The sequence below is a fragment of the Triticum urartu genome, chromosome 6 (genome assembly GCF_003073215.2).
Source record: "Triticum urartu cultivar G1812 chromosome 6, Tu2.1, whole genome shotgun sequence".
Lineage (NCBI taxonomy): Eukaryota > Viridiplantae > Streptophyta > Magnoliopsida > Poales > Poaceae > Triticum > Triticum urartu.
The window spans coordinates 115,567,452-115,583,262 of record NC_053027.1 but is presented as its reverse complement, the minus strand read 5'-3'; the positions used below and the strand labels follow the sequence as shown (position 1 = coordinate 115,583,262).

Sequence of the window (15,811 nt, the reverse complement as noted above, 5' to 3'; positions counted from 1 at the left end):
GGGGGTGGCGGCGACTCGGGCCGGCGCCGGCGCGACGCCACCCGCCGCCGAGGTCATCCGCGGCGGCATGAAGAGGCCGCGCGCGAGGCCGCTCGTCGGAGGAGCTCCGGCGGCGGCGAGGCCAACGCCACCCGGGCTAGGGTTTGTGGCGGCGGCGAGGGGGAGGGGGGGCGAGGGGGTCGCGGCTATAGGACGGGGTGAGCGGGGTGCCGGCGCGTGCGTCCATGGGTGCGGGTCGTCGGCGCCGGCGCGCGCGAGGCTTTGGAGGGGGAGAAGAAGAGCGCGCAGCGCGAGCGTCGAGTGTGCCGCGCGCGGAAGCGGGTGCCGCAAATACACCGCGCGATGAACCGCATCCACGCGCGCGTCCAACTGCTTATACCGCGCGTGCGCTTATTGCGCGCCCGCTGGGGCCATCCGCCGGGTTGCGCGTGCACTAAAACGGGAGATTTTGCGGCGCGGCGCCTGTTTAGCGTGCCTGTTGGAGATGCTCTTAGGCCCAATGATCGAGCGAACGAGTAATATTCATTCCAGAATGTATTGTTCACTCCATAGACTTTTGGCTGAACCAGAATCATTTTATGCTAGAGTTTTGAAAGCCAAGTACTTCCCTGATGGCAACCTTCTTAACTGCAATCTTAAGAAGGATAGTTCTTACACATGGCAGGAGTCTATGGAGTGGAATTCAAACTTTTAAAAAAGGGCGTATATGGAGGGTAGGGGACGGCTCTCAAATAAATATATGGAAGGATCCATGGATCCCAAGTAGTCCTACAAGGAGAGTAATGACACCAAGAGGCAATATTGCTATCACAAGAGTTTCTGAATTAATAGATGAAAAAAATAGAGTTTGGGATGAGCAGTTGCTTAATGAATTGTTTTGGCCTATTGATGTGCAACGTATTCTGAACATTCCCTTGGCCCTCGAAATGATGAGCGATTTTGTCTCTTGGCACTTCAATAAGAATGGTATTTTCTCTGTAGGGTCAGCTTATTATGAAGAATAGGAACTCCAGCATGAACGAAAATTGAGAATGACAAACTCAGTTCAATCCTCAAGTACTAATCCTATTTGGAGAACCATTTGGAAATTATGTGTGCCGGCCAAGATAAAAATTCATGTGTGGAGAGCTTTACTTGGAGCTATCCCTTACATGGGGGTTCTAGCTAACAGACATATGATGACTAGCTCGCGGTGTCCTCTATGTACTGCTGATTGTGAAAAAGTATCAAACATGCCCTCTTATTATGCCCTAGGGTTCAAGAAGAGTGGCACATCCCGGGGCTGGGAATATGGTAATTGAAGTATGTGCTGCTGCAAATTGTGAAGGAGGCTCGACGCTAGCTGATTTATTTTTGTCCAGGAGCAATTTACAGCCTTCGATGTCAGGGGTCCAACGTAATGAACCAGTGGCCACTACTGTGTGGTACGTGTGGTGGGAACGACGCCACTACGTTCATGAGGATCTCCTACAGGACCCAGCCAGATCAGCACAGGCCATTGCTGCATTAGCAAAGAATTTCACGAGAGCAAGAGAAAAGAAGACGAGGATTAGGAGACATGTCTGGGAGAAGCCACCTGAAGGCACTGTGAAACTTAATATAGATGTTGGTTTTGATCTGGATAGTGGCTCCGGGAATACAGGAGCAATATTACGTGATGACATGGGAATTTTCATGGTTGCCTCATGCGGTGATATTCCCTTTGTGGAGGACGCGGCGACGGCAGAAGCAAGGGCCCTGAGAGATGGGTTGCTGCTAGCAAATGATCTGGGATGCAACAAACTATACGTTGAAGCAGATTGCATGGAGGTGATTGAGGTTATGCAGAGCGGTGGGAACTCCCTCGGGCCGGCGGCGGCCATCTATGAAGAGTGCTCTTTCTTAGCTCGTAATTTCAGTTTTATAGTATTTAATCATTGTCCTAGGGAAGCCAATATGGTGGCAGATGTATTGGCTAGGAACTCGAAGACACCTCGAACTATTGTTTGGAAGACCGAGCCTCCAGCGTTTCTAGTGGATGTTTTATCGAACGATGTATCCTTGTTTTCACATGAAATATAAACCGCCATGATGGCTTTCCCTAAAAAAACGAGTAATATTGATTCTCCACAGGATTTGCTACAGCCAGATTTCAGCACGAGAGTTTTTTTAGGGGTAGCACGAGTTATATGTCTTGCTTCACACGAGACTGGCTTCTGACTCGCCTGAAGCGCCCCGCAACCGCGCACGCACACTGTCGGTCGGTCCAGAGTGAAGTCTGTTCTAAACCCTGAGATTGTAGAGCGCGACGCAAATGAACCTCAATGTATAAATCCCTAAAGTCCATACCATATACTCATCGATCCTTGTCAATAGTGACCCTAAACCCACCATGTACCTGTTTGGAAGGCCAGTCCTTGTACAACATTGTCAGTTCCGCTTTCCCCTCTCTTGCAGGGGCGTAACCGGAGGCGAACCGTCTGCCAGCGTTCTCCACCAGCGAAAGGAGGGGCTCCTTCACCCTTATCCGGCGACGGGAGGGGAGAGGAACCTGTCGATGTAGTGTAGATAGGTTAGGGCTACGTGTGTGCTCGTCCGCTGGTACGTTTTCAATGATGATGGCGGCGACCAATAAATATGCCCTGGTTCTGTCTCTGGTGGCTTCCTAAGGTTCGGTCAACGGCGGATCTGGTGGCTGGTTCGCCAATCAGGGCTAGGGCAGCGACGATGCTGGCCCTGATGTGGCTTTCCTGCTCTGACCTCGTCGTCGCGGCGGCGACCTGTCAGAATCGGGGCTCCGAGGACCCAACAAGATTCGAACTCTGGGGTGCGCTCGCTGTACCCGCTACGCTTTGTCTCGCGACTCACAAACTCACGACAATGCTCCGGCGCGCTTGAGCTAGGGAAGACGAACGAAGACACGACAGTTTACCCAAGCTCGAGCTACATTGCGGTGTAAAAACCCTTCTCCTGTCTTTTAGGGAAGAGCATGCTGCGTGGGGACTAAGAGGCTTCTGGGCTTATGGACTAAGAGGTTGTGGCCTTTCTCTGTTTTTATAAAAAGAAGTCCATTCACCCTAAAATGCGTCTTGATGGACAAATACTCCCCTCAACTCGAATTTGGTACGATTTCAACCCCCAAATCCTCAAAACCGGATGAATCTCCCCCTTAGGTGGTTTTGCTGCTGAGTTGTCAGATTGTAGGCGGTTTTAGAATATGATTAGGCATTTGACTCTATTTTCTTAGAAGCTAAACATTTGACTCTTTTGACGTGGCACCAGACCAGTCATCCTCGCTCATTCTTTTTCCTTCATTCATAATGCATGTCGTTGTAGACCATGGCTACGAGGATGCCGCTGCATCTGCCGTCGGAAGCGTTGAGCGCGATGTCACGGGGACGTCGCGGCAGGACCTTTCCACCCAGCGAGCATGCCAGGCGGCATGTCCTCCCACCGGCCGGCCACGAGGTCGAACACGGCGCCCTCCTTGGCGCAGCTGCCGTGTACGTTGACTATGCAGACCTTCCACCCGCGCAGACGACATCCGCGGCGTCCCGGCTGAACCGCACGTCCCGCAGTGGCGGGAGCGGCTCCCACGGCGCGAACGGCGTGGCGGGGTCCCCTGTCGACCCGGAGCGCGCGACAGCGAGGTCGGAGCTAGCGCCCATGCCTCTCGCCATGAACAGGCGGCCGCGCGCTGCGCCCGCCATGCAACTGCGCGGGGCGACCAACCAGCGCGGCACGGGCGCGGTGGCCGGGTCAAACACGAGTGGGCTGCAAAGCGCCGGCTGGAGCGGCTAAGTGAACCCCACGATGAGGATGAGCCGCCCCGCCGCGGCCACGAATTGGAGCGGCAGCCAGCGAGAGAGGAACGACTGGTGGTAGAGCGCGGGGGTGGCAACGAGATCGGCGGCGGCGGCAGCCCGTCCCACCGCGCGGCAATCGGATCGTAGGCCGTGAAGGGAGTGCCACCATTGCTAGTGCCCTCGAGGAGCGCGTAGAGCGAGAGGAACAGCGGGAACGACGCCGCGTACAGGAGGCGGCGCCACGAGCGACAGAGACGATGTGCATGAGGAGCAGGCGAGCTTTACTGTCTATCTATGCATCCCCAAATACCATGCCACGTCACACGATCTATTCCCAAAACCGCCTAAAATCAAACGGAAACCACGTAAGGGTGAGATTTACCCAGTTTCAAGGATTTGGGGGCTATAATCGTACCAAATTTGAGTTTAGGGGGTTATTTGTCCCTCAGACTGCATTTGGGGGTGAAAATGGACTTCTTTCTTTTTTATAAGAAGAAAAAGGATAGACGCGGGCTTGCATGAACCGTGGGCCGCTGGAACCGGGCCCATCTTTATTCAGCTCACCAGGGGTGCCGCACCAACGAAGAGACTTGTCTCAAAAATAAAACCCAACGAAGAGACCACCAGTCCACCAGCGGGACGTGGCGACTGCTCTGAAACCCCCAAACCAAAACCATGGAGCAAGCCACCCCTCCCGCCGCCGCTGGCGTCGACCTATCCCCGGCGGCGACCGACCTCGGCCGGGTGCACCTCCTGCCCTGCGGCATCAGGCACAACAGCGCCGCCGCCGTCTCCGACTACTTCAAGCCGAGGGACACTGGTCCGTTCGCTCGTTTCCCCTCCTCTCTCTGTTCGTCCGTCTACCTTCTGTCTGTTTGGTTGACGAATTGGTGGGTGCGTGCGTGCGCGCAGGCGTGGAGGTGGATGGGGTGAAGGTGGAGGAGGCCTTCTTCCGCGGGAGGAACCTGCAGGGCGCCACCGTCGCGCTCCCCGATGGCTACCGAGGTGAGCTCCCGCGATCTGATGGTGCCATGTAAACCTGTTTCTGCTCGGTGGAAACGGTGACGATACTTAGATTTGGGAGCTCTGGAACAGATTTGAAAAACTGCACAAAGCAAACTTCTCTCTGTTGGAATTATGCTGTCCTTCTATCCATATATGAGAAATGTGCGCGCTACTGCTTGATGTTAAAGCTTTTCTTTGAGATCTGGATATTTAAAGATGTATCGTGGCCTGATCCTGTGTTAAATTAAAATGTGCCAGAGTGTACTTACTTAGATAGGCTTAATTCATTTCAACAGGGTGGTGCTTATAATGGAAACCTTCGCAAGGGACGTGAAATTTGGTTTAGCTCACCACAGAAATGGCCATTGAATTGTGACATGGTCTTTTACTATTTTATTATCTTGTGTCAAACCCGCATGGAAACAAAAATCTTAGATGCCTTATTCCTGGCAGAATGTAAAATTGTCTAGGGATACTAGGTTTATAAATATAACAATGTATTTCTGGACTATTAAGGCCCTGTTCGGAGTCACTCTGACTCCACAACTCCGCTCCGGAGCAGCCAGAGCTGTAGTTGCAAATCAGGGAGCAGCTAATTCCTCGCTCCGCAGATCCTTGAATTTTCAGAAGTTGGTGGGTTGCCGAACAGGCACTAATATACACACACGTGCAGTAGGGGTTCTCCCCTACTGTCTCATTCTCATTTGTCAAAAAAAAAGAGTATTTCTGGACTATAGCGATGGTATGATATGATGTTGGTCACACTCTACTCTTCCATGTTTTCAGTACAATGTCTGAGTTTGGCACCATCTTCTTGTATGTTGCTCGAGTTTGGTGGTCTGAAACTTACCTGTAGGTTATGTACTGGAGAAGAAGAAGAACGAAGAAAAGGATGCTCAGGGCATGGATGAGGAGGCTAGCAATTTTGTATCCCGTGCAGAATTCCAGAACATAACTTACTGGAATCATGACACCATGCCATCAGCAGAGGATCCTCTCCCACGGTCCTTTCATTGGTTAGCCATTGCGAATGCAGTAAGTGTTTTTTCCTTTCTTTCCAGAATGTGTTTGATCCATTTTTAGCAGTTGAGTTGTTATGCTTCTGTACTGTTCGGCTTCCATCCCTAAAATATTTGGTACATGACTGTTGACCATGTTAGTCAGGGTAAAGTACATAATAAAATATTTGGTTGATGATATTTGGTACATGACTGTTGACCATGTTAGTCAGGGTAAAGTACATAATAAAATATTTGGTTGATGACTGTCGACCATGTTAGTCAGGGTAAGGTACATAAGACAAAATTTTGGTGAAGTCAATATGAGCTATTCCCATAGAATGAATTAACTTCTACTAATTGCTTGGTGAGTTTGATTATGTTAACCATTGTGTATGCAGTGAGTGTTATTTTTCTTCCAGAATTTGTTTAATCCATTTTGAGCAGACGAGCTGTTATGCTTTTGTACTGTTTAGCTTCCATCCCCCATATATTTGGCAGACGACCATTGACCATGTTAGTCAGGGTAAGGTTCATAAGACACTGGTGAAGTCAATATGATCTATGCCCATACAATGAATTAACTTGTACCCTTGCTTGGCTTGTTTGATTATGTTAGTAACTCCGCATTCCAAGTTCCACATTCTCTTCATGACTGTTAAATGGACAATGCTTTGCAAACTAAACATTATTGTTCGTTTGATTGATTCTGTAATGTGTTGTTCCTGGACCTACTTGTGCTGAGCTTACAGTTGACCAACATGATGTATCTTTGTTTGGCCAATATTCCTTTCATTTTGTTAGCCGGTTAGGTATGGTAACACGTAGTGGTATCTACTAAAAGAACTTGTGAAACTTTATCAGATTGTCTTAACTCAAGCTTCCTGTTTGTGCAGATGCACAAGCCAGTGACTGCTGAAGACATGGCTAACATGTCAGCCAGGCAGAATCAGAACAGTTGACCAAGATCTATTACATAGTGAATCTGTTATTTAGTTCCAGCAAGAGCCAATCTAACAAGCAATCTACCACCCTGATGAACTTGGAATGTTGCAATTGTAACGGTCGTTAGCTGCGAGCCTGTGAGGGCCAGGCACTCTTGTGTTAAGATTATCAGTCTGTGTTGCCAACCTGTTGTTCTCTTCTTGAGGGGGCTCTTTCCTGTTCTACTGAGCAGTTCATTTGTCAGCCTATCAGAGTGTAGTATCAAAAAACGTCTTACATTATGGGACGGAGGGAGTACATGTGATCTTGTGAATTTAAGTTCTCATGTCTTGATATGATGTGGACATATTAAATTGTCATAATATGACACAGGAAATTCTCATAATTATAAGTGCCAATGTGCTACCGCTGCTCCCAACCTAAGAGAAGTGCCACATTTTAGTCATTTTTTTAAAGGATGCTTTGATAATGAAATCATTTCTAACACCAAGATAGATTGCGTCATATAAATTTGTTGCAAGACTTAAACATGACTTTTTGCCATTTTTCCAAGGTACTCCCTCGATAAAGAAATATAAGAGCGTTTAGATCACTACTTTTCCACGTTCTTATATTTATTTACAAAGGGAGTAGTAGATATGATCGTACTATCCTGGCAAAAAAAAAACAATGATCGGTATTAGGTAGCACAAGCGTGGTAGCATACTACATGAGAGACGTCCTGGAAACCATTCAAAAATGAATATAAAGAAAAATAAACAACCTTGGCAAACAGCGGATTCAGAACCGGTTGTTTCCTGAAACAGCAAAACATCTGCAAAATTACATCACATTACAATGTTACAACAATACTGCGAGCAGAAGCCTCTTCCAGAACTCGATGAAAATCGAAGGATAACAAACCACTAAACCGTGTTCTAAGTTCTAACCCGCAGAGCCAAAAAAACAGAGATACAAATTTGATTGGTACAGCTCAATATGTAGTACAAACTTCTATCATAACTACGAGAAGATGGTAAAAAAAATGAACGCTATTAGGGCATGGCGGATTTCCTATTGTAAGCCATCGAAGAAACCAGGTCCGGCCTTTGATTTCAGTTCGTGGCCGGCGTCTTGACCTAACGCGACCATGTCATCAAAAGAATATGTTCCACTTCTTGACGTCTCGTATACTATAAGAACAATCATGCACAAACACAGAAATTATTGCCTAACAAAATATGGCTAGTTCATATCATATGAGCTTAATTGAAAAGAAAACCATACCTATAGAGCCATCTGGTGAAGCCAATAGCCCCCGGAATGAGCAGTTCCCATCCTTGTCACGATAAGCATATGCCGCAATTGGAGTTCGGCAGTTACCATCAAGAACAGACAAGAATTCTCTTTCACATGCAACAGCTAATCTGGTATCTTCATGATTCAAAGAGGACAGATACTCCATCTACACACAAAAAATGGAAAGAGGGGGGATCAGCATCTTTAACTAGATGGTGTAAACAAAAGAAAAACTCAGGCAATTGGCTGGTGTGTTCTGCGCACAACACAGAATGAAACTCAGGGCACCTACGCACAACACAGAATGAAACAACAGTATGCAATAGGAAATCAGAATGTTCTAACTCCATGCTCTCTGAGTAATTTCGAAAACTAAAATATTCAACATGGTGTGGTCAAAAATCAACAACAAAAAAATGATTGGAGGCAAGCTAGGCAAAATGGCTAATAGCCGAGCAATTTTAACATGCTCCCTCTTACCCCCTCTTTTCACATGGGAGGTAATCAGGTAAGAAGGTAAGAGTTAATCAAACCCACTACTCAATGCAACCAATGGCTCAGATCTATTTTGTACTCTTACCTCTCAAGTAAAAAGGGGAGGTAAGAGGGAGCATGTTAAGAAACCTCAATAAAGATGTGAAATATGAAGAGTTGGTCGACAATGCAGAATTGAACACAACTGCATCTTTGTAAGAACATGATGTGGTACAATGGCCAATAAAGACCACAAAATAGACACTTGAACCTATCAGGTTATCAGAGGCACATGCAAAATTGAAGTATTAAAACATAGTGGCATAACACAGCTGGTACCACATTTGGGTATGGCATTATGCATGCATGCAGCATCTAAGATTTTTACTCTGCTAGCAGATTGAAACATTAGACGACCTACCATTTTATCATCATTGCTCCTGCAAGTTATTCCAATAGCGCCTTGAGCGACTGCTGGAAGCATTTCGTCTACTGATAATACAGATGTTGCAGTTTCTGGCATGCCTAACCGTTTTAGTCCAGCCAGTGCCAACAATGTAGCATGTACATCTCCTTCTTTAAGTTTCCTTAACCGTGTCTGAACATTTCCTCTGAAGTTAACAACCTGAAAACCAATTCACTATTGTTAAGCCCAAATTAACCAAGAAGAGTCTCTAATAAAAATGGCTTGTAAAATAATAAAGCAGTACATATTACTAAAGTAGAAGACTGATTTACAGTGGGATTGGATGGGTTTTAGATAAGATTTTTTTTTTTGCAAGAATACTGCTTGGCACATAAGGACATGAAACAACATCCCTTCAAAATAGCAATCTGTGATATACTCCCTCCGTTCCAAAATAGATGACCCACGCTTTGTACTAACTTTGTACTAAAGTTAGTACAAAGTTGAGTCATCTAATTTGGAACGGAGGGAGTATGTCCTTATACAAGTTTCAGGCAGTTTTATGTATGGAAAAGAAAAATATGAGTTTAACAGTGATGGGTTAGCATAGATTATTTTTAGAATGAAAAACAACAAGGAACAAAACATAAGGAAAGACGTATTGCACTAATGCAGTCATCACAAGTAGACTTACTTTTAGTGATGGATATTTATAGAGAATCTGAGATTGCCTCCGCAGGGAAGCACTTCCGATAACACTACCAGCAGGAAGCTCCCCAAGAGTTTTTGCAGTCAGGCATATGAATGCATCTCTCACATCTTCTCGTGGGAGGTTACAGGGCAATATCATGCCTTCGGGTAGATATGTTGGGACATCTTTCATCGAGTGGACCGCGATGTCAATGCTTCCCTGCAAGAGCGCATCGTCTATCTCCTTGGTGAATAAACCCTTGCCTCCTATATCCGCCAGGGGTTTGTCCAAGATCATGTCTCCTGTGGTCTTTATGATGACAATCTCAATGGCACCATCCTCGGCTAACTCCGTGTGTGCAGCTTTCAGTTCGTCACGGGTTTGACGGGCTTGTGCAAGAGCAAGAGGACTGTCCTACATAGTCAGCAATTTGGATTATAGACTTGCATGTGCAAGCAAGACACTTTGGTACAGAGGAGAGAAATAAAAACACATCGAACTGAACATTGAAAAAGACAGCTAGAATTCGACAGGACGCTTTTGTACTTTGAATTTGTCTCCCACCCCTAAAAATGAAGGCCGAAGCCACACAAATTTCCACCAAGTCAAATCATGAATTCAGTAGGCCAAAACAAGCAAAAGGTGGCCAGAAGCTAAACGAAACTCTGTATACATCCACGTGAAACCCAGAGCAAGTTCACCGAACTAAAAATCTCTGAAACATCTCACGTTGACCCCGAATCGAGCTGCTAACATGTATAGGTGCAGTTTTGCTGACTGGAAAATGTTCACTATTTAGCACGATTAAGGTCAACGGCGTGGTGCTACCGATGTTCCACGATTCCATCGAAGCCCCAGCTAAAATGCAAATCCTGGTAAACGTCCTCAACAATTCGCGTCAGAATCAGGCAATATCTGGCACCTAGAAACGCAATCGGGTCGGTCAGAGCCGCATCTCGAAACGGGAGCTCCTAGGGAAACAAAGACAGGATCTTGCGGGCGCCTCCGGCACATTGCCGCCCCCAAATCCAACCGAGTTAACACCCAGAGACGCGATTCTTGTACACCAAGCAACCGAGAATCTGTGACGAAGGGTTCGAATTGATCACCTCCCGCGCGTGCCAATCCGGATGAGGGAGACCTTGGGCTGCGCCTCGGCCTGGACGGCGACGGCGGCGCGCACCACCGCCCGGCGCGGGCGCGCGAGGCAGGTCGGCGAGCCGAGGAGGGTGTGGTTGGTGCATCTCAGCGTCGCCATCTCCGGCGGCTGGGAAGGGGGGCGAGAGAGGGGTCGGGCGAGGCGGGCGGGAGATGCAGGGGGAGGGAGGAGCAGAGCAGAGCAGAATTCTGCGCTGTTATGGAGAGGGCGGAGGGATGGATGAGGGGGCAGAGGATAATGTATTGTCCGGATTGGCCTACTCCTCCTCTCTCTAGTGCAGAGAGAGAGGGAGGGAGAGGGAAAGAAATCAGGTTTATTGGATCTTGTAGGTTTGCTGCGGTTTATTCAGCTCTTTTCCTCAACCAGCTTGAATGAATTTAATTTAGGACGTGTCTACCGAGCGGCTGGTTGCTCGATAGCAAATTCGTGGCAGCCTCTCCTTTTTAGGTATGTTTTTGTCTTAATCAAACAAATTAGGAATTATTTTATCCTCCTAGTAAGAAAAAGACAAAGACTATACAACATGTTTAACCAGAATTATAAAAGCACACACCCGAACCTGTGTGAACGCATTTAATTCAGCTTTAAAAAAAATTAGAAAAGCCACAACTTTTAAACGAAACATCGAAATTAAGATCCGCTTTCACCACTGAAATCCTCGCGATGTGCCCTTCGAAACTAGATTCCACATGGATATGTTTCGACAAACTTTTTCTGTGCAATTTTGTCCCCGTTTTGTGCAACTGGCTAGTTGTTGATGTGCAACTACCTAATAGTCGATGTGCAACTTTTTCTTTATCAGTTTTGCTAAAGCACATCTAGATGTGCCATAAGTATTGCACATCTAAGTCCTATGTTATTGATCTTACGTCGAGATTCGTGTGGATATTTCCCTTTTTCTTTTTTCTTTTTTCTTTTCTCTTTATGCTTGATTCACTCACTTAGATGTGCAATAATTAGAGCACATCTAGATGTGCCCTAGACACCTTTATCCATGGATGTGCAGTTTTCAATGATGACACCTCACCTCAAACTACCCACTATCAAGTGAGATGTGCAACTTCGTCTGCTACCCCAACCAACTGCTTAGTAGTCGATATGCAACTTTTCTCCTCTAGTTGGAAGTGCAATTTTCACTGTTTGCTACCTTGGTCAACTGCCAAGTAGTAGATGTGCAACTTCGGAAACAGTCCCAACCAACTACCTAATGGTTGATGTGTATGTGTAACTTTTCCCAGTACCCGTGGATGTGTAATTTTCATTGCCAGCACCCCTTTCCACCCACCCCAGCTAGTGAGATGTGCATCTTGAGGATCTCTCACCTGTAGACAACTTTTCTCCACCCTCATGGTCTTTGTGCATTTTTTCACCATTCAACAAATCCATACCAGTGAGATGTGCAACTTTATATGTTGCCCTGGCCAACTGCCTAGCAGATTCTGTGCAACTACTTCTATAGCCCCTGCCAACTAAAACTACATATACACAAGTATGGAGGGAAAGGAGTTGCCCCTCGACTACTAAAAAATTAGCTAAAACAATAGAGTAAGTTGCACATATAGCTGGTAGGGGTAGGTGGGGGCAATGGTATGACAACAATGGAAAATTATATCATCCATGTATAGGGAAGGGAGGGTTGCACATCGACTAATAGGTAGTTGGCCGAATAATAGACTAGTTGCACATCATTAAAAATTAGTTGTCGTGGTTACTAGGTTGCAAATCTCACAATAATTTCGATCATGCAACTTTAAAAATGGTTTTGAAAAAAGTTGAATCATGTTGTACTAAAATTGCACGATGGAGTAACTCTCGTAGTTGTGCATGAGCTACTACGGCAATGAGAGTGTGCAAATCCGCAACCGCGCATGAGAAATTATTCAACAAGAGTGTGCAACGTTGTGGTCGGTGCATGAGTAATTATGCCGACGAGAGTGTGCAATTCCGTGTCCCTTGCATGTGTGACTATGTCATCGAGAGTGTGCAACTCCACAGCTGTGCGCGAGAAACTATGCTGACAAGAGTGTGCAGATCCCATAATCATGCATGCAAGGTTATCAGAATCGCGATTTTGAATCGGATCGGAACCCCGATGGTAGGATCGCAAATCATAGAATCTTCACTATCAGAATCGTAGAAGCGTAGATTCTATGAAGTAAAATCGTAGAATCAGAGGGGTTAGTTTGGGTCATAAAGTCATAGAATCGTATAATAGAATCGCGATTCTGACAACCTTGCATGCATGAGCTATTATGTCGACAAGAGTGCGCAACTCCGTCGCCGCGCATGTGCGACTACTCTACCGCGTGTGAGCAACTCTCGTGGTCGTGTGTGAGCTACTATACCAGCGAGAGTGTGCAACTACACAGCAGCGCGTGTGCGACTATGCCGCTATGCATGTGCACCTCCCCGACATGAGCTACTATTCTGACGAGAGTGTGCAACTCCACGACCACACGTGTGCGACTATGCCGCCGCACATGTGCAACTCACACAGTCGTGCGTGACCTACTATGCCGGCGAGAGTGTGCAACTTCGACAGCTATCCTAACCAAGTATCTGGCAGTCGATGGGCAACTTCGATATCATGGTGTGCAGCTTTGCGCGGCTTCCCGACAACTGCATCGCTCCACCTCCATCACCGAGAGAAAAGGAGGACATGATGCGGCTGGGGGCTACTGCTTTGGCTCCATGGCCAGGGTCTTCCCAGCGTCCTGCTAATCGTAGCCACAATGGATTTGTCGGTCGCACCCTGAACACCGCTGCGAGCGTGGATGTGGACACTCATGCGTGACCTACCACACCGATGAGAGTGTGCACCTCTACGGCCGAGCGTGCGCGACTGCACCGACGCGCGTGTGCACCTCCATGGATGTGCGTGTGCGACTATGACGTGCTTACAAACATCACACACTCTAGCTACACTTAGTAAGCAATGCGAGCGCGAGTCATCATCTTGCCAACTTAGTATCACCATGTTGTGTAACTTCTCAATGGTCATATCCAATTGAGAACTATTATGTGTGCAACAACTACTGCGAATGCCAACAAAAAAAATATTACTAGCAAACATAGATCAACTTAAGCAACTCCGTACCAATAGGATGTGCAACTTTGACAAGTACCCCGACCAACTTCCTGGCAGTCGTTGTGCAACTCCGAAAGCATGGTTGTGCAACTTTACGTGTCTTTCCGACGATGATATCGCTCCAACTCCAACACCGAGAAAAAAAGAGACAGTCTGTTGCGCTACTGCTCCGGCTCCACGAGTAGGGGTCTTCCACAATCAACATGACCTGTTAACCCATCCATAATGGATTTGTGAGTCACACCTCGAGCACCACTGCGTCACCTCCACTCCAACTACCCCTTGCAGTACGAATGCAACTTCTACGGCTACCCTGTGCAACTCTGAAAGTATGGTTGTGCAACTCTTCCTATGGTGAGAAAATCCGAGATTGATAAATTACAAAACATACAAGCGTTGCAGTATTAGTTGACTAAAGAAAACATCTATTTCAGCATCCAATCATCCACTGAATGATAGGTTTCTGCAAGGAAGATGAAAAATACATAGACTGGACCTTTGCTTCGGCGGATATGTCCAGATTGCATTGTATACTACTTAAACAGTTTGGAACAAATCGGAAACTCCTTGACAACAACATTAGAAACAAATCCATAGATAATAGTAGTACTACTTTGCAGCCTAAATCCACCCGAGAAGACACCTTGTCTCCAACTAATAAACTAGTAATTAACTACAGTCTTACACCCGCATAATGATACTATCATTAGGAGAAGATTTGAGAACAGTTGGTGTTCTTTTCGATCCAAATGCAGAAACGCAGCTCCTTGATGAACGAGAGGAAGTAGGATGTGTGGATCTCAAATCCAGTGGCGATGGAGAAGATAGGGAGGGGCGGCGGCGGAGGCGCGCCGAAGTCGACGCAGATGGAGAGGAGGCACAGCATGGCGGTGGTCGGCGGGGGCGAGCTTGACCCGAGGCGTGGATCCTCCACGGCGGCGACCTGTGTGGAACAGAGAGAGAGCTGAGAGGGAGAGCGAAGGAAGAAAGAGGAGGGAAGGCAGGAGGGGACCGGCGTGACGCGGATCCTGTTTGCCGGCGAGACGGCCGCTCGTGAAGCTCCTGGGCGGCGTGCTTCACCAGATGCGTGCAAGGGGATTAGTTGTTTTTTTTTTCTGAAGAGAGGCATCTACTGAAGAGAGATAGCGAGTCAGCGACGACTGTTTCTGTCGGCTAGCGCGGCCGCTCGTTTCCTCCGGATCGTGCGCGCGCACTTTTTAGGTTCTGGGTTTAATTTATTACTACCCCGTCTCATAATGTAGAACATGTTACATTATGGGACGAAGGGAGTAGGTTCGTTTTTATTTGCTGTGGTTTTTATTTATTTATTTGTGAACCAACCTGTGGTTGGATGGTTAGAGGGACTGTGGTATCCCAGCCCATCAGGGTTCAAATCCTGATGCTCGCATTTATTCTTGAATTTATTTCAGAATTTCCGGCGATGCGCATTCAGTGGAAGGAGACGTTCCCGTCGACGACGAGGTGCCTACGGTGCCTTCGTAAATCTCAAAATGATATGCCGGCTCAGTCTTTCGGAGGTGCTCATAGGGGTAGGGTGTGCGTGTGTGCGTTCATAGGGGTGAGTGTATGCGGGTGTATATGAGCGCTTGTGTCTGTATTGATGTTCAAAAAAAGGTTCATTTTTATTTAGTCCACGTATTAGCTTTATTGAAAGTCAAGTTTTGCAAACTTTGACAAAGTTTATAAACAAAAATATTAACATATACAATAACAAATCAATACCATTAGATTCATTGTTGAATGTACTTTCACATCATATACATTTGTTATAGTAAATGTTTATAGTGTTTTCTATAAACTTGATCAAACTTTATGAAGTTTGACTTCAGTCAAATCTAATATGCAGAGTAAATAAAAACGGATGGAGTAAGATAGGGCTTGTTTATTTTGTTGGGATCTTTTAGATATACAGAAGATGAGTTTAGCATGACGGAAGATTTATCTTTCGTCATGTATTAATA

At 46.7% G+C, this 15,811-nt stretch overlaps 2 protein-coding genes and 1 pseudogene across 2 annotated transcripts; 1 reads left to right on the top strand and 2 right to left on the bottom strand.

Annotated features, from left to right (window-relative positions):
* Nucleotides 1–3,369: 3,369 nt before the first annotated feature.
* On the bottom strand, nt 3,370–4,241 carry LOC125516653 (annotated as a pseudogene).
* Nucleotides 4,242–4,398: 157 nt separating this feature from the next.
* Nucleotides 4,399–7,151, top strand: LOC125516248 (ribonuclease H2 subunit C-like). Its single transcript, XM_048681735.1, has 4 exons — nt 4,399–4,605; nt 4,698–4,790; nt 5,647–5,825; nt 6,685–7,151. The coding sequence occupies exons 1-4, from the start codon at nt 4,461–4,463 to the stop codon at nt 6,748–6,750; spliced, it is 483 nt and encodes a 160-aa protein (XP_048537692.1). The 5' UTR covers nt 4,399–4,460; the 3' UTR covers nt 6,751–7,151.
* A 359-nt stretch (nt 7,152–7,510) lies between these two features.
* LOC125516247 (porphobilinogen deaminase, chloroplastic) lies at nt 7,511–11,008 on the bottom strand. Its single transcript, XM_048681734.1, has 5 exons — nt 10,692–11,008; nt 9,586–9,991; nt 8,907–9,110; nt 8,000–8,177; nt 7,511–7,905 (listed from the first exon to the last, which is right to left on the bottom strand). The coding sequence occupies exons 1-5, from the start codon at nt 10,838–10,840 to the stop codon at nt 7,787–7,789; spliced, it is 1,056 nt and encodes a 351-aa protein (XP_048537691.1). The 5' UTR covers nt 10,841–11,008; the 3' UTR covers nt 7,511–7,786.
* Between the last annotated feature and the right edge of the window lie 4,803 nt (nt 11,009–15,811).

What these genes read in the sequence shown, in the direction of transcription:
- LOC125516248 (XM_048681735.1), top strand. Translation starts at nt 4,461, where the DNA reads ATGGAGCAAGCCACCCCTCCCGCCGCCGCTGGCGTCGACCTATCCCCG. An exon ending in CTTCAAGCCGAGGGACACTG is followed by an intron (nt 4,606 to 4,697) that starts GTCCGTTCGCTC and finishes GCGTGCGCGCAG; the next exon opens with GCGTGGAGGTGGATGGGGTG. An exon ending in GGTTAGCCATTGCGAATGCA is followed by an intron (nt 5,826 to 6,684) that starts GTAAGTGTTTTT and finishes CTGTTTGTGCAG; the next exon opens with ATGCACAAGCCAGTGACTGC.
- LOC125516247 (XM_048681734.1), bottom strand. Translation starts at nt 10,840, where the DNA reads ATGGCGACGCTGAGATGCACCAACCACACCCTCCTCGGCTCGCCGACC. An exon ending in ATAAATATCCATCACTAAAA is followed by an intron (nt 9,111 to 9,585) that starts GTAAGTCTACTT and finishes ATTGGTTTTCAG; the next exon opens with GTTGTTAACTTCAGAGGAAA. An exon ending in GGAGCAATGATGATAAAATG is followed by an intron (nt 8,178 to 8,906) that starts GTAGGTCGTCTA and finishes TTTTGTGTGTAG; the next exon opens with ATGGAGTATCTGTCCTCTTT.